At 42.0% G+C, this 27686-nt stretch overlaps 1 protein-coding gene across 10 annotated transcripts in view; it reads right to left on the bottom strand.

Annotated features, from left to right (window-relative positions):
- CCDC85A (coiled-coil domain containing 85A) overlaps positions 1 to 27686 on the bottom strand; it is a 224788-nt gene that overhangs the window by 116683 nt on the left and 80419 nt on the right. The window contains exon 3 of one of the 10 annotated variants that reach the window (XM_086323783.1): positions 23804 to 23944. The exons of the other annotated variants lie outside the window; for them this stretch is intronic. Within the exon in view, the coding sequence (XP_086179909.1) occupies positions 23871 to 23944 (74 nt within the window). The 3' untranslated portion in view covers positions 23804 to 23870. Of the gene's footprint in view, positions 1 to 23803; positions 23945 to 27686 lie in introns of those variants that run through there. 10 annotated transcript variants of the gene reach the window in all.

Here is a 27686-nt window from a genome sequence, read left to right on the forward strand (position 1 = left end):
TTTAAATGAAACCACTTACAATAGAACAAAAAAAATAAAATATCAAGGAGCACATCTAACAAAATATGAATACAACTTCTCCATGGAAAAACAGAAAAAGAAAAAAAAAAGCCTGAGAAAAATTAAGAAGAGCTAAATAACTGGACTGATATATCTTTGTCCGTGGATTGAAAAGCTCAATATGGTAAACATATCACTTTCACCCAAACTGATGTAGTTTCAATGCAATTCCCCAAGAAAGAGAGAAACATCTAGGTGCTTGCCAAGCCCATCAGCTAAACAGTTGTGTTGCTACAAGCTGGTCTAGTCACTGCCTACAGGCCTTGGTGTTCTCCCGTTAAACAATTCCACTGAACATGAATACTAGAAAAGAACACCCAGTGCCCATGCTGGATCAAAACAAGACTACTCTAATCATGTCTAGAAAGAGACAGGACATGAATATTGTCAACCCACAAACCACCAAAGAGTCCTATATCCTGGCAAAGATGAAACTATAGCTTCTTTACCGATTACAACTTTGGCTTCAGTTTAGTCTTGCCTCTGAGGGAAGATTTATTGAGACAATAATAATAGAATTAGCCCTGTTTTCTGACAATGTCTGATGCAGAGCAAACACATACTTCCTTAAACTTTCCATAAAATCATGTAATACAAATCTGCTGCTGCTGCTAAGTCGCTTCAGTCGTGTCCGACTCAGTGTGACCCCATAGATGGCAGCCCACCAGGCTCCCCCGTCCCTGGGATTCTCCAGGCAAGAACACTGGAGTGGGTTGACATTTCCTTCTCCAATGCATGAAAGGGAAAAGTGAAAGTGAAGTCGCTCAGCAGTGTCCGAGTCTTCGCCACCCCGTGGACTGCAGCCCACCAGGCTCCTCCGTCCATGGGATTCTCCAGGCAAGAGTACTGGAGTGGGTTGCCATTGCCTTCTCCAGTAATACAAACCTAAATTCTACAATAAATCTTTTAAAATACCATATAACTGAGATATCCTCTAGTTCCTCATGATGTACATTCTCTCTCGCTACAGTAAGTAATAAATTCAACATATTCAACAACAAGTATATTCCTGGCCTACTTTGGCTGGAGAACATTGCATCTGGTAAGCTTATTCCAAAAGCTGAAATAGTATTGCCTAATGTCAAAATTATTTGGATATTTTCTAGTTACACCTTTCTTTGAATTTTTAGCATAATTCTACTATTTCTGGCTAATATGTTGTTAAATAACAAAATTCAAATCAGTAAATTGTAAGGATATTATTGGCCTCATTCAATGATTCATGAATCGAGCCGCATCCCCTCAAGCAGAATAAAAAGCATTTGGAAGAACTGTACAAACTGTAAGAATTTTATAGGCAGAAGGGAGTGGGGGAAGGAAGTTATATTACTACAAACGGGACTGGCTGTGCCAATGTCACTGCCCTTTAGGGAACGATAAGCATCTACGAGGCAGGCTACCTCACTAGTGCTTATCAGGCAGATCCTGGTCCAAAATTCTGCTTCTGAGAGAGGCTAAAAGTGTCATTAAGTTAACTCTCAGTTTGGTAACATTGGGAGTAGCATAAGTGACTTTGGGCCTGTTGTCTTGTTTCTGATAAGCATTTGGGCTTGTGGATTTCTGTGTTGTTGTTTAGTTGCTAAGTTGTGTCTGACTCTGTGACCCCATGGACTGTAGCCCACCAGGCTCCTCTGTCCATGGGATTTCCCAGGCAAGAATATTGGAGTGGGTTGCCATTTCCCCTTCTAGGAGATCTTCCTGAACCAGGAATTGAACCCACATCTCCTGTGTGGGCAGGAGGATTCTTTACCACTGAACAACCAGGAAAGCCCATGGATATCAATGACTTCAATGTAATGAGGAAACTGCTTTTATTTTGGTAAACACTCCATGTTCATTTGGGGAAAATGTAATAATAAGGTATATGAAGGAATATAATAAAGACATATATTTAGTTGTTCATTTTAATATTCTCTGTCAATGTGACTAAGTTTATTAGTTATTTTGTTCAAATTTTTCACCTCAACTGGATTTTTCTGTTTGTTCTAACAAGTAGCAACACATTTATATTAATGTCCCCATTCTGTTATTTTTTTATAATTTGCATAGTTTCTTTTAGTTCAACGTTATGAACCTTCTAAAAAAGAGTATTTTGACAGTTTTCAGATCTATCACATTGCCACCATCTGTAGTACCTGCTACCTCTAAGACCATTAGGTTCTATAAGATGAATCTATTTGCTTCTGGGCAGTATACCCCTCTGTAAGATGTTAAGTGGTAGCTTCCTCTGTTTTTCTAAGTTGGTTACCACTCCTCTTTCTGCATTTGATCTTGCTAAACTTTATTCAAGTCTACTGTCCACTAATGCCATTATCCCATTTTCTTTAGCCTTAGGGATTAATATCATTTAATAACTTTACTGGTGTTTGATAGTAGGACTTCCCTGGTGGCTTAGATGGTAAAGCATCTGCCTATAATGTGAGAGACCTGGGTTCAATCCCTGGGCTGGGAAGATCCCCTGGAGAAGGAAATGGCAACCCACTCCAATATTCTTGCCTGGAAAATTCCACGGGCGGAGGAACCTGGTAGGCTACAGTCCATGGGGTTGCAAAGAGTCGGACGCGACTGAGCGACTTCACTTTTACTTTCACTTGGGTGGAGAAGGTGAGGAGAGAAAAACAAGTGGTCTACTCATCATATTAAATTGTGTCCCAAGTCCAGGATCACCATATTAGTCACACACACACACATATACAGCTTGACTAACATATTTAGAAATGATACCCCACCTCACCCACTCTGCTTAGCTTCCCACCAGGTTCAGGCAGAAGCTGGAAGAAGAGGAAGTTCACAAATCCAAGTGGTGCATAACTTGCTTAGACCTTTCCCTCCATGTCATCAATGCCATCATTTGTCAACAACAGCAGGGACCTGGCTGGGGACAGCCTGCCACTGACAGGAATAGCCTAGATCTGTTTCTGCCCCTGAGCACACTTTTTTTTTTTTTTTTTCTTTTTTTGACGGCTGGCAAGAGCTTTACTTCCTCCACTGATTACCGGGTTTATTTTCCCAAATTTGGCTGACTTAATTGAGTCCCTCAAAGAAGCTATGGGTTCTGTTAAAGAAAACTCTTTTCTAGGTAGAGGAAGCTCATTCTTTGATCCTACATATGAGTGGAGTTACTTGTTGTTTAGTCACTAAGTCATGTCCTACTCTTGAGAGCTCATGAACTATAGCCGGCAAGGCTTCTCTGTCCATGGGATTTCCCAGGCAAGAAAACTAGAGTGGGTTGCCATTTCCTTCTGCAGGGGATCTTCCTGACCCAGGGACTGAACCCACGTCTCCTGCACACTGTCTTTATACCCTCTTTGAAGCTTCCTGATCTGGGGCTTCTCACCTTCCCCAGATAGAGGGAATACCTCCCCTTGTCTCTGTGCCTCATCCGCCATCAGACACAGAGAACTGTTCAGTGGTGGAGACCAAAGTGGTCTGAAACTTTGAGGCAGAATAATGCATCAGGAGCAGCTTGACAGGGACGGGAAAAAAAAGACTGAAGGATTTACTATCACTTGCTTGCCTCTTTATAAGGCAACCTGACCATCTCTACCCTGAATCTCACCTGCATAACTCTGACAACTGCTGTGTAGTGTCTGTGAACCCAAAGAAAAGATGCTCCATCAAATAGGGCAGAAAGAAGCTCTGGCTCATGTAAAATGCCTCCCACTTCTAGTTAGCACTCCCGCCTTCTTGGCATCTGAGCCCTGCTAGCCTAACCAGTGATACCTGTCTGCTCCTCTCCACTAGAGCTTTGCTGTTTAGCTCAATCTTGTGCTTGCCTAAGGGCATACAGGTTCTACCCATCCTCCCATTGTGCTCTGCCAGTGGTAATCCACTACTCAAATTATTCTTGTCTTTACTGAAAACCAGTTTCTGCTCAAAATCCACAGCTCCTCAAAACTGACCCACATCTGACCCAAATCTGATTCTAGCCCCAAAACTCTAATTTAGTAAATCCTACAGAAGAGGTGATGTAGTATACTAGTAACAGATTAAACACTTGAGTTAGACAGACCTGGATTCAATTGCAGCCCTGCCACTTATTAGCTGTGGGATCTTGAGTGAATTATTATAATTCCTTAAGCCTAACTCAACTGGAAAATAGAGATAATAAATTCTAATTCATAGAGTTGTGAGGATTCAAAGAAATAATATAAAATTATCAATTAGCAGAGTATATAAAATAGAACAAATACTTGATAAGGGTTAGTCCATCCCAAAACCAACTTGAACCAATAATAAATCAGTAGTTTTCCCATGGTGTACAACTTAAGACTGTTTGAGAAGTACGTGGACCCTGCCTGCCTTGCATTCCTAAATTAATCACCTTTATCTTTAGTGCTGATTTCTGGATGCTACTAAATCCTTCAACCTCCATCCAAATACAATGCAAAGTCAATCTTTCAGACCCATTACAATAGTCAATGTATATTAAAATAGCAACTACAAAAAAATTAAAATGGGAGGTTGCTACAATTAATTTGAACATGTAAAAATAACTACAAAAATAACACCTAGGTTTCACAGTTCTTGATTTAAGTGGAAACTCAACTATACTCCTAGGTACACAGTAACTGACATAATATTGCAGATATCCACAAAGTATAGTTCACTTTTCATCCCAAGTTTTTAAATGGAAATGGTAGGATACTATTGCATTCAAAGCTTTTCTTGCTCTTTGGTATTTTATTATCATATTCTCTTTGGAAATCAGAGTGGTAGCAATATTCTACTCAATTACCTAGGACTCTTAAAGATCAGTCTTCATATACATCTATATATAGATAGATAGATAGATAGATTCCATATACCAGACCACCTTACCTGCCTCCTGAGAAATCTGTATGACAGTCAAGAAGCAACAGTTAGAACCAAACATGGAACAACAGACTGGTTGCAGATTCGGAAAGGAGTATGTCAAGGCTGTATGTTGTCACCCTGCTTATTTAATTTATATGCAGAGTACAACATGTGAAATGCTAGGCTGGATGAAGCACAAGCTGGGATCAAGATTGCCAGGAGGAATATCAATAACCTCAGATATGTAGATGATACCACCCTTATGGTAGAAAGTGAAGAAGAACTAAAGAGCCTCTTGATGAAAGTGAAAGAGGAGAGTGAAAAAGTTGGCTTAAAGCTCAACATTCAGAAAACTAAGATCATGACATCTGGTCCCATCACTTCATGGCAAATAGATGGGGGAACAATGGAAACAATGACAGACTTTATTTTCTTGAGCTCTAAAATCACTGCAGATGGTGACTTCAGCCATGAAATTAAAAGATGCTTGCTCCTTGGAAGAAAAGCTATGACCACACTAGAGAGCATATTATAAAGCAGAGACATTACTTTGCCAACAAAGGTCCATCTAGTCAAAGCTAAGGTTTTTCCAGTAGTCATGTATGGATGTGAGAGTTGGACTATAAAGAAAGCTGGGTGCCGAACAATAGATGCCTTTGAACTGTGGTGTTGGAGAAGACTCTTGAGAGTCCCTTGGACTGCAAGGAGATCAAACCAGTCAATCTTAAAGGAAATCAGTCCTGAATATTCACTGGAAGGACTGATGCTGAAGCTGAAATTCCAATCCTTTGGCCACCTGATGCAAATAACTGATTTACTTGAAAAGACCATGATGCTGGGAAAGATTGAAGGCAGGAGGAGAAGGGGATGACAGAGGACAAGATGGTTGGACGGCATCACCAACTTGATAAACTTGAGTTTGAGCAAGCTCCGAGAGTTGGTGATGGACAGGGAAGCTTGGGGTGCTGCAGTCCATGGGTTTGCCAAGAGTCAGACATGACTCAGTAACTGTACTAAAGTGATATACCTAGTGAATTATTAATAATAGAAAAATCTATTTTAAGGTGTTGTTCTTTGCTATCAAATTATGAAATTATATGAGTACTACTTACAAAAACAATGCTAATTCCTCCACAATTCTTGAAATCTTGTCAATTTCCAAGAAATCAAACCTTTCTGGATCCTACCACTAATTACTGTAGTGGAAAGGGGCAAATTAGCCAATCCCAGCTGACACAAACACATGTATACATTTACCCACCAAGATCTTAATTCCTGCAGTAGAATGAAAACAGGTTGGGTATCCTTGACAGGCTATTTCTGCACAAAATGAATCTGACACTCACTTAGCCTGACAATGCCATTACTGTGAGAAATCATTTAGCAGACAAGACTCCTAACAGAAGTCCAAATGACAGATATGCACACTCTAAGCTGAGTATAAAATAAAAATCACCAGCAAAGCTAATGTGGAAGGAAAAAAATCTAATAGTGCTGTTTCTGGTAATGGATCATCTGAGATAACCCAAGGGAATGAATGAGTGTTAACTCCGTCTTATGCCCAAGAGTCAGCCTAACTTAAAAAGCTGACTCAGCTTCATACATACACACACATACCCTCACTTTAAAAAGAAACAACAGCTTTCTTTCCTGGTACTTTTTTAGCGAGGGGGTGGGTAGCGCTAATGGGAGGAATGAGACACCATCAATTAAATACAAGGAGATTTTAATTCACATGCTTAAATTAGGAGGACTGAATGTGACCCTGGGAATTGGCACTGCTGGTGAGGCAAAGTGCCATCTCTTCCCTAGGGAGCACTCTTGGTGATGGATTTGATGAATCCTCAATTATTAGCAGAGACAAATTTACTGTGATGATAATGAAGCTTAATCTTTAGGATTCTCACTTACATGGGCCTCTTCCAAGGACTTGGGAGGAGCTCCAGCAATGTGTTCATAACAGATTTTGATTTTTGTAAATTTTGTAAAAGTGAGATCTGTTACCACTACCACTGAGATTGCTTCCTTCTACTCCAAATTTTCCTGCTTCACACACACCCTGTCAAACAAACACCCTGCCAGGCAGTGTGGTAACATCCATGGGCAGGTTGGGATCCATCTAAGGAGAAGTTCAGTTGGGAGGACATTTAGTTGGGATTTAGGAGGATACATTTATGTGCTTCTGGGTAAAGTAAATTATTACTAGGGGTCCTGGTGGAAAATTATTTTCAGGGACGCTCCTGCCATACACAGTCCCAATTCCCCCTGCATCATGACCCAAAGATGCAGGGCCAGGGACTGCAAAATAAATGTGGTCTGCATTGCCTAGCACCAAAAAGAAATGAGGTGTGGAAGGAGAAAACAAAGGTTGAAATACATGTTCAAAGCCAGAAAAGTCTGGAAAAGTCTTCCAAATCTTAGAGGAAGATATTTTCCGTGAAAGAAACTGAAGTTTCCCAAATTTGACAATAGTGCTAAAAAACATATGACATTATTAATAAAATCTAAAATTTTTCTAAACTAATGATAAAAAACAAAGTCCAATTAATGCTGATAAAGGCAAGATAATTATCTAAGCTCTTTGTAGAAAATATCACAAAAACCATTGCTGTATGAAGTGATCAAAGACCATGCAGCCAAAAATGTTTTTTGAAAATCAAATGGTAGAAGCAAATAAAATATTACATAATTTTTCTGGATATTTATGATAATGGTGTTATTTGTCAGGCTTTTTTAAATTGTAATTTGTTGGGATTCTTCTCATTCTAAATAGTCCATTTGTACTTAATCTATTGTTTTTCCTTTAAGCTGCTACTGCTGCTGCTAAGTGGCTTTCAGTCGTATCCAACTCTGTTTGACCCCATAGATGGCAGCCCAGTAGGCTCCTCTGTCCCTGGGATTCTCCAGGCGAGAATACTGGAGTGGGTTGCCATTTCCTTCTCCAATGCATGAAAGTGAAAAGTGAAAGTGAAGTCGCTCAGTCGCATCCGACTCCTAGCGACCCCATGTACTGCAGCCCAACAGGCTCCTCCGTCCATGGGATTTTCCAGGCAAGAGTACTGGAGTGGGGTGCCATTGCCTTCTCCTTTTCCTTTAAGAGAGCCTCCAAAATTTTGTGCTTCAAGTCCCATAAAACCTGGGTCTGCTTCTGAATAGTAGATCCTTATTTTCAATATTCCATAGGATAATGGAAAATCATTTCTGATATATATGTGAAAGCCTCAGGGACTTCAAAATTTAACTTAATCTTAATCTGAAGAGCTCATGTAAATCTTCTAAAAAATAATGAACTAACCTGGAGCATAATTGGATCTAACATCTCCTTTAATTCATATATAAAGCTTCAAGGGCATCGTTTAACCATCATACAGAAGAGTTGACATAGACAGTCTATGAGATTTATCCTTGAAATTTACTTTTAGGAAAAATTGTTGACATAAGCCTTCTGAGCCTACCAAACTTCACACCAAACAGCAATGGCTCTAATTCCACTACCATTTAGCCTATTTCTCTAAATTATGTTTGAGGAGAAAGTCTATATATTTCTAAATCCTGATAGTTAGATTTTTGACTAATTACATTTATTTTAAGTGTAATTCTGGGTGAAGTTCAAAATAGTCCTGAATTACAGTGAATCCCAGTCCCCAGTGTTTCTAGTTGAAATATGAGTCTATTGGTTGTCTTCTGAGGTTAACCACTTAAAACACCCAGATTTATGCTCCATGAGGGTTGTGAGCACTCAATAAACCTACCCCAATAGACCCTCCCATCCCCCCGCCCCGGGTTCCCTCTGGATGCCAGCACACCGAGCCATGCTGGCATGCCACATCCTTCCCATCTGGTCCCAGTCAGAGTGAATACAAGGGTCTGTGCACTCTGATGAACACACCAACTACCTTTTTGAGAAAGAATAAAAAGCTAGGTGGATCAAAACATCATTCAAATGATTTAGGTGTGTACCATATGTAAAAAGGCCATGAGCACTTGAAACACTATCATTTCCAACAGGTTTAATCAATCTTTTTACAAGTCTGCATCTTTTTGTTTAGGGAAAAAAGATCAGAAATAGCAGTATTGGTTGTTACAGAGATCTGCTCAGGGAGCTGGCTTGACTCCTGTTCTGTAGCCTTCACTAGGGATGGTGCAAACTGGCAGGAAAATGGGTCTGGGGGGTGGAGGAGGAGGAGTTCATCTCTATTTTCAGGGTCAGCAAAAACTGTTCAACTTCAGAACAGCTTCTACTTCTCAGCTGGAAATATCACAAACCAAGCCCATAAACATAGTTCATTGTCCATAATTACATATTACACTATCTCTACATTGTATATATATTTTTTAAAAAAGCTAAGGCCGTCTTCATGTGTGCAAGCACAAGGAGATTCACAAATAGAAAAATCTTTAAAGACCTTGTTCTCAAATAGTCACTTTTTATTTAAAGCAAACCATATTCCACCCATTTAATGTCAAAGGTCTTTTATCCCATCTTCATATAACAATAGGGAAGTCTTAATTAACTGCCAACATATCTTAAGCATCCTCATTTGGACAACTTACTAAGGGTCGGGTTATAAGTAGGTGATAACAGCAGCGACAGTGAAGTAACGGGACAAAGAAAACTGAACAACAATAGGAATCAGGAGGCGGCTGAGGCCAAGCAAGACCCTCCGTGAAAACACAAAGTCACGAACCCTAAACTATACACTTCAAGGCTTTCTTCAACTCATCTCGTATACATTAAGGTTAACCTTTGGTAGCTGTGTTAGTAGAACTATCCTCACAGAAGGGATCAATCCAGAAAGTTGATTTAACTATAGGCAACTTTGACTGGTATCAAAAGGACAGCTGTTCTTTCTATAGCTTGTCCTTTCCTTCTGATGCCTCTTCTTTTCTCCTCTTCCCTTTTCCTACCCCTCAAGTAAGACTTAGGAGTGCCAGCAATATCCATGAGCAATGCTTGCCCCCTCCTCCCCTTGGCATTCTGGCAGATTAAGTTCACACAGTACTATGTACCAGGAGAAAAATAAAGGAAGGTGGAAGGGAAGGAGGTTAACAACAGAATGAGGCCGTTGTGTTACAGGCAAATCAAGGAAAGCCTCCTTACAGAGGTGACATTTTACCAGAGATTCAATCCAGGGTCTAAACCATGCAAGGATATCCAACTAGTCCATCCTAAAGGAAATCAGTCCTGAATATTCACTGGAAGGACTGATGTTGAAGCTGAAACTCTAATACTTTGACCACCTGATGTGAAGAACTGACTCATTGGAAAAGACCCTGATGTTGGGAAAGATTGAAGGCAGGAAAGAAGGGGACAACAGAGGATGAGATGGTTGGATGGCATCACCGACTTAATGGACATGAGTTTGGGTAATCTCCGGGAGATGGTGATGGACACAGAGGTCTGGCGTGCTGCAGTCCATGGGGTCGCAAAGAGTCGGACACAACTGGGCTGAACTGAATAGAACCGTACAAAGCACCTAAAGGTAAAAGGGAACAGTACACACAGAGGTCCCAAGGCAAAAGCACACTGGTTGTGGCTGAAGAGCAGGGTTGCAAGGATGGCCTGGAGGGGAGTGAGTGAGGTGAGGTGTGTTGGGAGGTGAGATCAGAGAGAAAGGTGGGGGCAAGATCACAGAGGGCCTGCCTTCTGAGTCCTTTAAGGACTTCGGCTTTCAGACTGTAAGAAGGGAAGCTATTAGGAGGGTTGAGAATAGAAGTGTGATAGAATGACAATCTCACTCTGGCTGCTGTGCGAAGAATAGACCATGAGGAGCAAGGGACATGTAGGGAGACCAGTTATGAAACTACTGCAAAACTCTCAGAGAGAAACCACAGTGGCTCAGACCAGGATGACAAAGGGGTACGTAGGGAAAGTGGATGAATTCCACTTTGAAAGCAGAGCCAGTAGGATTTGCTGGTAGTTTGGACATGAAACTTCAGAGAAAGAGAGGATGTGAGAGAGTCAAAGGTGACACGTGGGTTCCTGGTCTGGGAAACAGAAAAGATGGTGAAGATGGTGTTACTCTCTATGAAAACGGGTCAGGCAACCCAAGGAGCAGGTTTTTTGGGGGGGTGAGGATATTAGAAGTTTGGTTTTCAACAAGTTTGAAAACCTACTGGATATTCAAGAAGAAATATCAAATACGAGATACAAGAATACAAGAATCTGGAATTCTGGAAGAGAGGTTCAGGCTGTAGATAAAACGTGAAAGTTAAAAGCAGAGAAATGATATAAAGGCTGTATGAGTGACACGAAATGGGATAAAATCATCTATGGAACAAGGAGAATGGAAAAGGGAAGGGGGTTAAGGATTGAAACCTAGGGCAATTGAATGTTTCAGTTTGTAAATTGAGGGAGATAAAATCAGGAAAAGGGGCTGAGAAGGAGTCCCTTCTAAATCATATGTGCCCCACTGTAAAAGGAAAATGAACTAGTTCACAGTCCCCAAGAGTCATGCTCCCCACTGCTCAGGTGTCTACACTGTCCCACTCCGTCTCTCGCCAACAAACATGCCTTCTATACACACAGGAACGCACTTGGGATTTTCCAGCCAGGGCTTCATGGAGCCAGGAATTAACCGCGAGCATCGCTCCACTCACCTGCCGAGGCAGGCAGAGAGGGAGGAAGGGAACAGGGCCTCTGCGGACTTCAAGGCAGTGTATGATTCAGTTACATAGACTATTTTCCCAAAGGAAACAAAACCTCAGAAGTAAATTATTCTGCTTGTGTCCAAACATTCATTCAACTATTAAAGAAGAATTTATTTCTTACTAATACTCACAGAGATTAACACTATCCAGGAGCTCTCTAAGCGTGCTCAGCAGGGAAGATGAAGAGCCCCAGGATGGTCAACTCCCCTTATGCACCAGGACTGAGCAATCTAAGTCTGCGGGGCTTTCTATGGAAACTCTATGCCTCTGGATTAGGCTGCGTTTCTCTGAGATGAGATAGTGCCCAGGAAAGGTCAAGTTTTACACTCTAATTAAGTACTTTCACTTGCTTTGTTGGCTCACAGTATTTCTAGTTCTGTTCTGCAACTAAGTATTCATTTGGTCCCTGCTGGTCTCTTTGTTAATCAAACGCTTTAAGTGGTCTTGAAAAAGAAATGTTCTCTGAGGCGCCTCTTATTTCTCAAGCATTATAATTGAAGCTGTAGTTATATTTTGCCAAAGTAGTGGAATGATCCAGTCAGGGGAGAAGTGGGCAAACCAAATGTCCTGTTTAGAGACATGTGGCTGAGTCCTTAAATTTTCTATTCGTAAGCGGTTGTGCTGGCATCACATGGACATCCTCTGCACCTTGGAGCTTGCCTGTGATGACTGGACTGGAAGCAAGAGACAGCAAGGCCCTGTCTCAACCCTGCTCTGAACACGAGGTCTGACCCTGCCGCAGTTTCTCATAAACACAAGCGCCACTACATACCAGTTACCATGGAGACTTTAATGAACCTGTAACAGTGTGTGGATTGCTTACTGACGGCTGCCACTGGGAATGAGCACCTCCCAGTGAGGTGAAGACAACCTTGATTACCTGGGGGTACCTGAGTTATACCACTTTATCCAGCAGCACCTAATTGCCCAAACCCAGCCTTCTCATTCAGAAAAACCCTTAGAAACTAAGGGAATCTGGGTGAAAGTCATTTTTGTATTAGACTGAGACATTTCCAACAATTAGTTACAGAAAAAAGTGAAACAAGTCTGTGAGCAAAGCCTATCATTCTGTTTGAGATAAAGCCCCAAAATATCTGATGTACTCCTGTTCATACCAATTTTTTTTAATACAAAACCATTATTAAGTTGGCCCTGAAAAAACCACCCTACAGTTATCCAAACCTCAATCAAGGCTTAAGTACAAGAGAATGAAATCTTGCCATCTGCAACAACATGGATAAACCTTGAGAATATTATGCTAAGGGAAATAAGTCAGACAATGAAAGACAAAATACTGTATGATCTCATATATGTGTGCAATCTTAAAAATAAAAAAAACAAACCCCAAACTCCTAGATACAGAGAACGAATCAATGGTTACCAGGGGCTAGGGCTAGGGGAGCAAGTGAAATGCCTGAAGAGGATCAAAAGATACAAACTTTCAACTGTAAAATAAGTCATGGGGCTGTAACATACAGCATAGTGACTGCCTTAATAACAGTATATTTCATATATGAAAGTTCCTAAGAAAGTATATGTTGAAATTTCTCACAAGAAAAGAAATTCTGTAACTATTAATATTATGGTGATACCAGACTTATTGTGATCAGTTAGTATATACACATGGAGAAGGATATGGCACCCCACTTCAGTATTCTTGCCTGGAAAATCCCATGGGCAGAGGAGCCTGGTAGGCTGCAGTCCATGGGGTGCTAAGAGTTGGACACGACTGAGCTACTTCACTTTCGCTTTTCACTTTCATGCATTGGAGAAGGAAATGGCAGCCCACTCCAGTGTTCCTGCCCGGAGAATCCCAGGGACAGGGGAGCCTGGTGGGCTGCTGTCTATGGGGTCACACAGAATCAGACACGACTGAAGCGACTTAGCAGCAGCAGCAGCAGTATATACACAAACACCAAATCATTATGCTGTATACCTGAAACTAATTAATAATGTATATTAATTACACCTCAGTGGTAAAAAATTAAAAGTGAAAAAAATTTTTTTTCAAAAATATTAAAAATAGTAAAACTAAAATTATACTGACTTTAGACATATGTCATAACTCAGTAGATTTTCAACAAATCAGTGAAGTTAAAGAACAATGAAAAAAGACTAAAAAAATTCAATTTTAAGATGGGTTATTGTACAGCTATAAGTGAAAGTCACTCAGTCATGTCCAACTCTTTGCGACCAAATAGCCTGTAGTTCATGGAGTTCTCCAAGCCAGAACACTGGAGTGGGTAGCCTGTCCCTTCTCCAAGGGATCTTCCCAACCCAAGGATCGAACCCAGGTCTCCCACATTGCAGGCAGATTCTTTACCAGCTGAACCATAAGGGAAGCCCTTATACAGCTATAGACTAGCCCATACCTCCACTGACCCTCTCAAATTTCCTCTACATTCCCACTCCTGATCATGGAAATTTCACCACTAGAGAAAAACTGGGTTCATGAAGTTGTCTCTTCTTAGCTTCTAAATACTCTAAAATTCTCTAACACAGTATATGGCAAATGTTCATTGACTACATACTAAATGAATGTATGGTTAACTGCTTCCATTTGCTCTTTTCTAGTTGCCAGGAAAGCAGATGCCAGAGTAGCTAGGACAATAGATGCCAAGATGGGGTTAAGGGGTGGAGAGTCAGCATGTGGCTTGGTTTGAATCTCTGAGCAACTGAGAACTACAGTACATGCATCAAGGGCCTCATTAAAGGATATGTGAAGGGTGCTCCAAAACTTCACTTCACCTACTACACAAACTTGCCCCCTCACTAGCACTATTTCCACCTTTCAAATAGCAAGTATACAGCTAGCTCATTCTCATTTCACCAGATGGAGAGTCTTCGAGAGCCTGGGCCAGGTTATACTTTACAGGTGTTTGATACTCACTCAGTAAATGTCAGGTAAAGTGGACTAAGTAAAATGAGGCATTGCTTCAGTTGCATCCGACTCTTTGTGACCCCATTGACTGTAGCCCACCAGGCTCCTCTGTCCATGGGTTCTCCAGGCAAGAATACTGCCGTGGGTTGCCATACCCTCCTCCAGGGGATCTTCCCTACTCAAGGATCAAACCACATCTCATATGTCTCCTGCATTGGCAGGCAGATTCTTTACCATTGAGCCACCAGGGGAAGTCCTAAAATGAGGCATAGATTGTGTGAATACAATCAAAGTGATCCTACTGTGCTGTAATGAATGCATGCAGAATTTCAGACTGGCTTAAATGTGCTAAGTCTTAGCATATGAATTTGATTAAGTGATGTATGAACATTCAGAATGGCAGCAGAGCTATGCCTGAGTCACTTTGGATGCAGGAGGATATGCACACAGCATCCGTAAAGGAAGGAAAGAGGATGGAACACCCGGGCTTATAAATTACCAATCTCACTGCCCTATTTCCCTCTGCAAGACTCAGTGTTTCAGTTCTAGCCCAAGAATAGCGCCATATGTTTATACAGCCCTGTGGTTTTCCAAGTGCGACTGCAGGTTTCCTCACAATCTCCCTGATGAAGGAGGTTTCATTATCCTCATTTGAGAGATGAGGAAATGGCATTTCCAGGAGGCTTTGCATATTTCCCTGGATCACTCAAGGACAGGACTGATCTAAGATACAAACCCAGGGTACTGACTCAGGACTATTCAGGGCTGTGTCAACTTCATTCCTAAAGCAGATTTGTTTTTAAGAGATGAAAACTAAAAACTAAACAAAATTGTATGAAATGATTTTCCAAAGGCAAGGTGCATTTAAATTTTTTTGGTTTTTGCAAAGATCTATGAGAATCTAATAACCAAAGGTTAAATGCCCTGGAATAATACAGAGACTATTCAGGCTAAATAGGATGTTTAGCCAACAAATTGAACCACTAGGAATATTTTTTAAATGACACTGTTTTATACATCCAATCGATATTTTCCTTATACTAAAGTAATTACCTGTCAGGTATGCTTCCCTGATGGCTCAGCAGTAAAGAATCCACCTGCCAAAGCAGGAGACCCAGATTCAATCTCTGGGTCAGGAGAATCCCCTGGAGAAGGAAATGACAACCCACTCTAGTATTTCTGCCTGGGAAATCCCATGGATAGAGGGGCCTGCAGGGCTATGGTCCATGGGGTCGCAAAAGAGTCAGACATGACTTAGTGATTAAACAACAGCAATGGTTACTACACTTCCAGAGCCAGTGACTTTACGCTAACTCCAGGCACCCTCACACACAAAATTCCTGGCAGCAGCACCTAGTGGAGAAGTCACTCGGGTCATGAATGCGACGTGATTACTAACACAGCTCTGACCTGTTCATTATGCTAAACTTTAGAACCACGGCACGCGGCTACTTTTGACGGCAGGTAAGTTATCATGACGTTAGAGCAGCTCAAGAAAAACTGGACAAATATCATCATGTTTGTGAAAGCCCATGTTTGAATAAAAAGTTTCACTAACGTTTTATTTCAAGCATGACATCTCCCATTATGGGCAGAGGCAAATATCTTCTGGAAAAAGCAGTGATTAAAGGAAAGATTCTTGTGATTCTTTGTTAGAATCGACCTTTATTTTTCACCAGTGCCCCCAGGCTGATTCAAGCTGAAATCCCTAGGAAAGCCAAGCTCCAGAAAGTCTACTCTCCAGCAGGAGGCCAAATGGTGTTTTGGCAAGGCCACACATTACCGACCACCTCTTGCCTGCTGCCCTGTCCATTTTGCCCTGCTGCTGTTGTTGTTCCATACTATCTTTCCAGACATCAAGATGCAGGCTGATTTCCAAATTGGTATTTCTCTGCTCACCATCAATCTTAATGTTTTACGACTCTCTGGTTTATTTCACATTCCACTTCTCATGTCTTGAATGCTAGTTTGCTTGCTAACCCACCACCTCACATTTCCCAACTCAATATGAACATTTGAGTAGGTTTGGCCAGGGGAGTCCTCAGGTCTCCACAGAACAGACTCATAAGGAATCAGGTCCACTGGGGTCCAATGGAGATGTTCCAGCTATCAAGACTGTCCCCCAAGATGAGCTATGGGAGTTCAGCATTCAGTGTCTGAGGAGACTGGGAGAAATCAGACCTGACCTGGGCCATCAGCAGTGTATCTGAAGAGGCCCAGTGTGGCAAAAAGGACAAAGGAGCTTTCAGTGGTTTTCAGTCCATTAAGGCAACAGAGGGCTGGCCATGCAGGAAGAGTTCCTGGTGATACCAAGGGGCAGAATCCACCACATCCATGTCAGACATGGGAGTACAGAAGCAAAACTAAATCCACCTCCACCCACCAACAGACTGGAAGCTCCCAGTGTGCACATTCCCTGTCCTGCTGAAGGTGCTCAGGGACTGGATGGGCCTGAACTAGAAGGGGGAGGCCTAGAAGACCAGGGCCAGGAAGTGGTGCCGAAGGGACCAGGGCCCACTGGCTCTGTGGCCATGGCTTTCCCTCTTGTCTCCTTTGTTCTTTACCATTTCGTGACATTAATTCTGATATGTCAGTCTCTAGGAGTGGGGAAGAAAAAAGAAGTCAGTGCATGTGATTCTGTCTACAAAAAATAAGCCACATTCAAAACAGTATTAATGTACCCCAATGTTCACTGCAGCACTATTCACAGTAGCCAAGACATGGAAGCAACGTACCTGTCCATTGACAGATGAATGGATAAAGAAGATATGGTGTGTATATGCACATGTGTGTGTATACCTACACAATGGAATATTATTCAGTCCTGAAAAAGAATGAAATAATGTTATTTGCAACATCTAGATGGACCTAAATGTTAAATTACTAAGTGACCTAGCCAGAGAAAGACAAATATCACATATCGCTTATATGTGAAATCTAAAAAAAAATAATTAAAAAAATGATGCAAATGAACTTACAAAATAGATCCACAGACATAGAAAACAAACTTGTGGTTACCAAGGGGGAAAGGTAAGGAAAGAGGGATAAATTAGGATTTGGGGATTAACATACACACACCGCTATGTATACATATTGCTATGTATAAAATAGATAATCAGCAAGGACCTACTGTATAACAAAGGGAACTATACTCAATATTTTGTGAAGTGAATTGAAAGTTGCTCAGCCATGTCCGACTCTTTGTGACAAAATTTTGTAATAACCTACAATGAAAAAGAATATATATATATATTCTTTTTCAGATTGTGCTTCTTCCTTATCAATGTATGAATAATTATACTTGTAAATAAATATAAATTTCCTAAAAAACGAAAAAAAAGGAACAAAATAGTATCAATAATATACCCCTACTACCCCTGGCTCGCAGGCCGTTATTCTTTACCAACCTTCCTGCTCTGTTCATCCTCAGTACTAGTAAGCCCTGCACAGCCCTCACTTGAAGGAAAAAGTCATAATCTAGGTCACTATAAATACATGACATCCAACCTTACTTGGTCCTCAAGGTTGCCTAATTCTTATTTTATTCATCTCACATTGATGGGGAATCACCTGATACTCAGCAATTATCCTAGACTTTACCAAAGGGCCTCAGCTCACATCTTACCCACCTATTTAAACTGAGGACTTTATTTCACATTTTAAGGAAAAGACTACAGAAATCCAACTTAAAGTGCTCCAAATTTCTTTCCATCTGTTTCAAAATCACTCTCTGTATTTACCATCTCTCTCGTATCTCAGGAAAAAAATGTCTCCTCTTCTTGCCAAGCCAAACCCAGACTTGATCTCTTTCCCTCTTGACTTGCACAACTTTATGAGTTCCTTTCTCCCATAATTCAACCACATTTTTCTACTGACTCCCTCTTTGTCACAACCATATTCAGGTCTCTCCTGTCCTGTATCTCATTTTCTCTTTTAAACTACGACCTTATTCTCCGAAAATTCTAGATGGAAGAGTCTGTACCAGGATGCCAAACAGCCCCATCCCACAGCCACCTTTGTCTGGCATGATTCTCTATGAAGAAGGACACAGGTTAAGGCCAAGCCAGGCCAGGGTTGATGGCAGAGCATGACATGGGGAAGGGGCACCACACTCAACACACTGCCTTTATCTCCCCAGTACCCACTCACCCCTGAATCTCTTGCATCCTGGCTTTTAGTGAGATCCTAGGGGCTGCATCCACAGACATTTTTCATTCTTCATTTTTCTCGTGCCCTCCCACCGCACACTTTCTTCCACTGGCCTCATGCTTCTCCCTCCCTGGCCGTTCCTCCGCATCTCCTCCCACAGCCCTGCTTCCCTCCTCACTGCTTCACTGCAGGGGTGCTCCTAGACCCAGCTGTCTACTGTCTTCTACATCCTCACATTTGCTCCTCAGAAACTGATTTACTCCTTCAATGCCATGTCCGTGGCTCCCAGGCTGACATCTTGAGGAAGAACATCTCTGATAAATTCTAATACTTCGATGATTTAAGAAGTAGAAATCCAAACCTGTTATGCTCGCTGACCCCCATAAAGAACAGTCCTGATTTACCCACTGTTGTTGATGAAAAGGATATCAACATCTTATCACCATCTCCCACCCCTGTTTCTTTCCCTCCTTCAGTGGCTAACACACAAAAATTTGACATCAAGAGCATCTTTGTTTTTTCTCCTTCATACCAATTCAAAGATCAACTATCCTTTAGATCTTTGCAATTGTTCGTTTAGATCATCAAAATAACTTCCAAACTCATCTCTCTGCCTCTAACCCTTCTTATGCATACCTGAATACATACCTCATTAGCCTTCCAAAATATAGTTTCTTCCACTCAAATCAAAAAATTAACAACTCCTCATTCAGGCATCTAAGAACCTCCAAACCTACCTTCCTCCTGGATATTTTTTACGTAACTTCTCTACCCCTGCCCCTCGCTTCTGCCTGTGAGGTTGCATACCCCTCAAACTTTGCCACCGCCTGTTTCCCTTCCGCTGCCTTATGCTCTTCATTGTAACTTTACCACATTTCCCCATCTTTCTCTTTCACTAAAGCTGAAACTCCAGTACTTTGGCCACCTCATGTGAAGAGTTGACTCATTGGAAAAGACTCTGATGCTGGGAGGGATTGGGGGCAGGAGGAGAAGGGGACGACAGAGGATGAGATAGCTGGATGGCATCACTGACTCCATGGACGTGAGTCTAAGTGAACTCCGGGAGTTGGTGATGGACAGGGAGGCCTGGCGTGCTGTGATTCATGGGGTCGCAAAGAGTCAGATACAACTGAGCAACTGAACTGACTGAACTGAACTGAAACCACCATAATTGGGTTTATTTTTTACTTAGGGTCCATTTTAAACACTACTTTCTTCATTAAAAACTTTCCTGATCCCCTGACTGAAAACACTACCTTCCCTTTTTGAACTTCTAGAGTACTCTGGGTCTCATTTTTGTCACCCATTACAGTCTGGTTTGCATGATTATTTCTGCCACCTCCCCAACACATACACACATATATGATAATACAATACTATAAAGTTCTCTAAAGTCAAAGATTGAGTCTTATTTAAGTTTGTGCTTTGTGCTTCCAGAATGTAACAAGACCTTATTCAGGGAGGGTACATGTTAAATGTTTGATTAAAAGCAACTTGATTAAAAGCGAACTAGAGTCTATAATTGCATTGGAGAAGGAAATGGCAACCCACTCCAGTGTTCTTGCCTGGAGAATCCCAGGGACGGCGGAGCCTGGTGGGCTGCCATCTGTGGGGTCGCACAGAGTCGGACACGACTGAAGCGACTTAGCAGCAGCAGCAGAGTCTATAATATGGTAACTTCTAAGGTCATGGGCCATTTGAGCTATTTTGCATTCATGGTATTGGAAGGGTGGCACTATGTGGACTTCAGGTCAAGGTTCCCTGTGTGAGTGAACTCTCTCCTTTTCTTTCTCAGTACTTTGACAGGTTGAATCTGTCTGAGGTTACTACCAGTTATTTTTAAAACTCTCAAGCACAAAATGAAAAATAAATGGCATTTAGAAACACTTTACAACCAGTACCTGTTCTTTTTCATTTGTGTTTCCTTTTTAATATGTTTTCAGATGAGTCTGCAGGACTGTTTACTCTTTTCACAACTTCTGAAATCACAGGGATCTTACCAGTCCCAGTGTGAGCGTACACCTTACAGTACACAGCAGTCACTCACACAGCTTAGGCACTGGGCAGGATGTCTATTCATCTGGCTAGGCAAGAGACTCTAATCCAGGCAATACCTGAGTCACCTGTGTGGCTCTTAAATTAGGATAAAAATGGCTTGCCCTACTTTGAACTTTTAAAGTGAACACTGAAGACCTAACCCTGTAAAAAAAAAAAATCTGACTTAATGCTGCAAATGAATTCTGATGGGTATAACTCATTCCCTCCTTATGCATGAGTTATTTTAGTCAACCACTTTATAATTGAATTTTCTTTAGGCAATTCACAGCTAGTCTGACAGACAGGTTTTAAAGTGATAACACTGATCAATAGACCACCAAGGACACATTGTGCCCACTTAATAAATAGTAATAAGGTGCCTGACATCTGAAAGATAGTCTCATTAATTAATCTCAGACACAGCCCTACAAGCTACCTTGACTCTGCTTTAAAAGATCTGTAATCCCCTACAGCCAGCAGGTTGGTTCTATGTTCCCATAAAAACACAGCACAATAACATGCACAATTATTCAAAATGCAACACTTACTCTTATTTTTAATTTCACAATAATAGCCCTTTCATAGAGTCCTCAGTATTTCAGCCCGTAATCAAGATATTTTAGAATTCTGACCTTTGTAAAGAGCTAATTTGAATATTTGATCCCACCAAGCAATTTACTGTATTTTCCAGGATCATGAACAGGAAGCCTCTAAGGACCTTGAATCTACAAGGGCTATGCACATCTTCTCATCTCTTCTACCAACCCTTTCATCACCTCAAATGCTTCTCTGTATTTTCAAATGCCCCTCCCATCTACTGCTTTCAGCTCTAAGAAAGAAATGCAACGCCCCTCACCTTGTTACCAAGGCTAACTTTGTACTCTGCTCTGGTCTCCTCTAAATACTATTCTTCCTGTATTTTCATTTTCTCTTTCTCCACATCATCTCTATTCTATGCTTATCATCATATCCAGAATTTACTCCCCCCTTAAAAACTAAAAAAAATCCCGGAACCCACGACTTTAATAATGACCCAGAGTTCCATCACTTCTTTCTCCTTCCTAGCTGATCATCAACGATGTTCTCACTTCCCTGGACCTGATGACTGGCCTCGTTTTCCAAGTTCTTAAATGTCTACAGCATTTGACAGTGCTGGTTGCTTCTTCCTTCTGAAAGTTCCCTCACTGGCTACCATAACTTCATGTGCTATTCTCCGGGTATTGGCTGCAGGAAAGTGCTCTCCAAGATGACCTAGAGTCTGTCATACAGAGTGAAGTGTGTCAGAAAGAAAAATAAATATCGTACATTAATGCGTATATGTGGAATCTAGAAAAATGGTGATGAGCCTATTTGCAGGGCAGGCATAAAGATGTAGATATACAGAACAGACACACAGACACAAAGTGGGATGAGGAAAGTGGGATGAATTGGGAGGTGTGGATTGACATATACACACACCCACACGTAAAATAGAAAGCTAGTGGCAACATGCTATATAACACAGAGAGCTGAGCTCAGTGTTCTGTGATGACCTAGAGGGGTGGGACGGGTGGGGAGGTCTGAGAGGGAGGGGATATATGCACACATATAGCTGATTCACTTCATTGTAGGCAGAAACTAACACAACAATGTAAAGGAATTATACTCTAACAAAAAATGTAAAAAGACTAAATACACTAAGCCAAAAAAAGAAATAAGATACAGTTCTCACTATCTTCATTCTCTCCAGTAGTTTCACCTATGGCTCCGTATTTGTCCTTACACTTAAAATGCCGTCTCCAGCCCTCCCTTCTCTTGCAAGGTCTAACCCGCATTTCCAACTGTCTGTGGGCATCTCCAACCTAATACCCCAGATTAAACATGATCTCATCCAGACTTACCCTCTTCCTCTCAAAAGCCTCTATCATTCCCTTAACCTTATGAATTGTACCTTAACTCCACATCCACCCAGGTGCTAAAGGTCACCTCTTTTCTCCCTAACTCCTTCCCCTCCTTTACCACCCACCTTTTATTAACCACCAAGTCATTCTGACATATCATTTTCATGGCCACTGATAGGCTTTACTCCTCTGACATATCCATAATCATTACTCCAGTACATGCTATCTCTGTCTCCCAGTTTCCAGCAGTTAGGTGGGGTCATGCAATCAGTCTGGTTAATCGGCTGTGAGGGGAAGTAGGTTACTTCTGGATGGAAATAAAGAAAAGCAAGGCATGGGGACTCCATGTGTTCTCTCCTCATTTTGAACCAGCCAGCAGTGCTCTAGAAGGGGAAACCACCATCAGCTGGGGTCCTCCAGGGCCTAGAAAGAACAGGAATCTCCTCACCAAGGTATATCATTCATGTAGGGAAAGGAGGAAACAAGCCTCTTTAAAGTCAAGCCCCTAGAATTCAGTGGTCAATGTGTTATCATACAGAACCTAGCTGGCTGTCTGTCTTGCCCCTTCAAATGGCCCTATTAGATATGTTTTTCTCAGCTCCTTCTCCTACCCAAATGATACTATTCTTGCACCTTAATCATCAACCTCCCTAGGCAAGCCTTTGCTGATGTCACTAGCTAGATCCAAGCCCTATTTATAAGCTCTCATAAACCATGTATTTCTCCCTTATGGGATACATCACGAGCCTGCAAGTGCCATTAAGAGCAGAGATGCCATGCTTGTTTCAGGTCACCATGGAAACACAACAACCAGCACAGCATAAAGAAATTTATACACACTTGGGAACTAAGTCAACGTTGCTCATCTTTCTATTTACAGTGTCTAGCACAATGCTTGGTATAATATTTGGTTTTCAATATTAATTAAATTATATATGGTACTATCATGACTTAATCACCTCTATTCAATTGTTTCAGGGCAAGATTCACATTTTTATCCTTCTTTGAATTAATTTTTTATTGGAGTATGTTGTATTAGTTTCTGCTGTACAGCAAAGTAAATTAGCTGGACATGTATACATATCCACTTTCTTCTAGACTCCATTCCCATATATCATTACAGAGCACTGAAGAGAGTTCCCTGTGCTCTACAGTAGGTTCTTATTAGTTATCTTTTATATATATTGAGTGAAGTAAGTCAGATAAAGAAAGACAAATATATATGATATCACTTCTATGTGGAATCTAAAAAAACTGTACAAATGAACTTGTTTACAAAACAGGAATTGAGTCAGAAATATAGAAAACAAGAAAGAAAGGTGGGGGGATAAATTGGGAGATCAGGATTGGCATTTACACATTTTTATTCTTGATATCACTACTCCCATCACCACCATAGGTACGGGGACACAGCATCAATAAATCCTGTACAGCATCATCAAAGTGACAGCTGGACCCTCTGTGAACTCGCTGAAGAGTGCTTTATGAGCTGCAAAAAGAAAGTAGGATTTGTCCTTTCATATTCATCAAATTCAACAGACCTCATCATTCCTCCATATACCTACTCTAGCTAACTCCTGCCTGCTAAAAGGGAAAATACAAACTCCACACTGACATACACACATCTACGTGCTGTACTGGGCTTAGCTGCTCGGTCATGTCCGACTCTTTGTAGCCCCATGGACTGTAGCCCACCAGGCTCCTCTATCCATGGGCATTCTCCAGGCAGTAATACTGGAATGGGTTGCCATGCCCTCCTCTAGGGGATCTTCTCAACCCAGGGATTGAACCCGAGTCTCCCACTTTGCAGGCGGACTCTTTACCATCTGAGACATTAGGGAAGAAGAATTCTGGAGTGGATAGCCTATCCCTTTTCCAGGGGATCTTCCCGACCCAGGCAATGGAACCGGGGTCTTCTGCATTGCAGGTGGATTCTTTACATCTATATTCACATATATATAGATAGATAGATAGATAGATAGATAGATATTCAATATATATAGATATATAAGTATATATCTATACATACATATATACATAGATTCAATACACATATTTGGTACACATGGATAGATGTGTGTGGGTGTGCATGTATGCGTGTTTGTGTATCTCTTCCTCAGGAGTACAGAGGAATAAGTTAGAAAAAGAAATGTAACACATTCTATTAATACCCACATGTGTCAATCTATGACTTAGAGCCACCACAGCCAGCAACTGCTTAGATGAACACAAAATTAATCACGCCTGTCCTTGGTTTTGCCAACTCTTTCCCAACTCTGCATTCTTCACAGCCATGTAGTTGAGCTGGCAGATGGTGTCAGTGACCGACATCACCCTTTTGCCACTTTTCCAACCAGAAACCTAGAAGTCATGCTTGACACCTTCCTCTTCCAGTTCCTATAGTTTAACATCAACAAGTCGTGTCAATACTTGCTCTGAAATATCTCTCAAATCCACCCACTTCTCTGCATTGCTGCTGCTCCTGCTAAGTTGCTTCAGTCGTGTCCGACTCTGTGGGACACCATAGACGGCAGCCCACCAGGCTCCTCCGTCCCTGGAAATCTCCAGGCAAGAACACTGGAGTGGGCTGCCATTTCCTTCTCCAGTGCATGAAAGTGAAAAGTAAAAGTAGTTGCTCAGTCACGTCCGACTCTTCACGACCCCAGGGACTGTGCCTACCAGGCACCTCCATCCATGGAATATCCCAGGCAAGAGTACTGGAGTGGGGTGCCATTGCCTTCTCTGCATTGCTACTGCCACCCTTAACCAAGCCACTTCCTCTCTGGATTAGAATACTGAAATAAGCTTCTAACCATCTCCCTTTATGCACCCTGGCTCTTCTCCAATCCAATCTTCAGCCTACATCCAGAGCTATCTCTTCATAAAAAGATATCTGACACCCTCCTCTATCCAACTCTACTGCATTTAGGATAAGCACAACCTCACATGATGGTTCACAAGACCCAGCAAATTCAGTCTTACCTTTCTCTCCAGACTCACTATGCACCCACTTCTTTCTGCACATCCCGTGCCAGTCTTCTTTCAGCTCCTCAAATGCTTCCCACTCCCTTTTGCTACAGGAGAACTCACCTGGAAACTCTTTCCAATCATCACCTGAATTTTTGTCATTCTCACCCTTCAGCTCTCAGTTCAAGCATACTTCCTCAAGGAGGCCTTCCCGGGCTTCATATTGATCCATTCTCTAAACCAACCCAGAGACATCACTTTGCTAACAACAGTCCATACAGTCAAGGCTATGGTCTTTCCAGTAGTCATGTACGAATGTGAGAATTGAACCATAAAGAAGGCAGAGCACTAAAGAATTGATGCTTTCAAACTGTGGTGTTGGAGAGGACTCTTGAGAGTCCCTTGGACTACAAGGAGATCAAAAGTCAATCCTAAAGGAAATCAACCCTGAATATTCATTGGAAGGACTGATACTGAAGCTGAAACTCCAATACTTTGGCCACCTGATCCAAAGAGCTGACTCACTGGAAAAGACCCCAGTGCTGGGAAAGATTGAGGGCAGGAGGAGAAGGGGACGACAGAGGATGAGATCGTTGGATGGCATCACGGACTCAATGGACATGAACTTGGGCAAACTCCGGGAGATGGAGAGGCACAGGGAGGCCTGGTGTGCTGCAGTTCATCAGGTTGCAAAGAGTCAGATACAACTTGGTGAGTGAATAACAACAACTAAACCAATCCACAGTTTTAGAGACTGCCATCAGAGTTCATCCTCCAACAGGGAGCAGCACATGAAGAGGATGTGAGGGGGCACTTCTGGGTGCTGGTAAGTTCTTGATTGGTCTCAAGATCTGTAAGCTGATCAGTTTCTTGATCTGGTGCTAGCAACACAGGAATTTTGAGGTCATGAGACTCCATCAAGCCATATACTTATAAATGTCCTCTCCGATATGTATATCATACTTTAATAAAAAGCTTTTAAAAGTACACAGGGCACGCTGATCCTAATGTATTTCTTCATTTGTGTATCTTGACTCTGCACAGCTGCAATTTCAAATCATTAGAATAACATCTAACATTCTCCCATTAGATGATCAGCTCCATGGAAGTCCGCTGGGTACGCTCTTCAGTAACTCTGCACTGCCCGGTCTAGGTAAATGCTCAAGAAATATGATGTGATTGGGCCGGTGAGACTATGGTAAAATGAATCTCACAGATAATTTTAAAATGGGTCACAGCGAATGGCACAGACTATATGACAGGAAAAAGAATGGTCTCTTTCTCTCCTGCAGTGGACGTTCCACTCTCTCAGGGTTCCCCCACCACCACCCCGTGCTCATCTGGTGTGAGGAAGCCAAGCTCCCACCCTAGAAAGACCTGTGTCATTCAGGAAGGCAGAATGAAGAAGCCATAGAGACACTATAGAAGGGAGGGAAGTAGCAGCAACTCGATGGCAAGGACAGGACAGCACGACGAGGCCACACAGGCAGAGGAAGCAGGGAGCTGGCGCCAAGCTGGCCATGGAGGGAGAAGCCCAGGGTCCTCCGGCAGTGACACAGCCCACAGGAGGCTAAGCCAAGAGGAAGGTGCAGCTTAGGGTAAACAACAGTAAGAACAGAGAAGGGAAAAGAAACAGTAGAACCCACTGTAAATGAGCAATTGTGAAGGAAACAGAGCCTGAGACTAAATGGCGGCCAAAATAGCAAAACCACCATCAGATCAGATCAGTCACTCAGTTGTGTCCAACTCTTTGCGACCCCATGAATCGCAGCACGCCAGGCCTCCCTGTCCATCACCAACTCCCGGAGTTCACTCAGACTCACGTGCATCGAGTCAGTGATGCCATCCAGCCATCTCATTCTCTGTCGTCCCCTTCTCCTCTTGTCCTCAATCCCTCCCAGCATCAGAGTCTTTTCCAATGAGTCAACTCTTCGCATGAGGTGGCCAAAGGACTGGAGTTTCAGCTTTAGCGTCATTCCTTCCAAAGAAATCCCAGGGCTGATCTCCTTCACAATGGACTGCTTGGATCTCCTTGCAGTCCAAGGGACTCTCAAGAATCTTCTCCAACACCACAGTTCAAAAGCATCAATTCTTAGGCGCTCAGCCTTCTTCACAGTCCAACTCTCACATCCATACATGACCATAGGAAAAACCATAGTCTTGACTAGACGAACCTTTGCTGGCAAAGTAATGTCTCTGCTTTTGAATATGCTATCTAGGTTGGTCATAACTTTCCTTCCAAGGAGTAAACGTCTTTTAATTTC

The sequence above is a fragment of the Bos grunniens genome, chromosome 11 (genome assembly GCF_055505025.1).
Source record: "Bos grunniens cultivar Pamir isolate PY7600 chromosome 11, Bosgru_T2T1.0, whole genome shotgun sequence".
NCBI classification, from domain to species: Eukaryota; Metazoa; Chordata; class Mammalia; order Artiodactyla; family Bovidae; genus Bos; species Bos grunniens.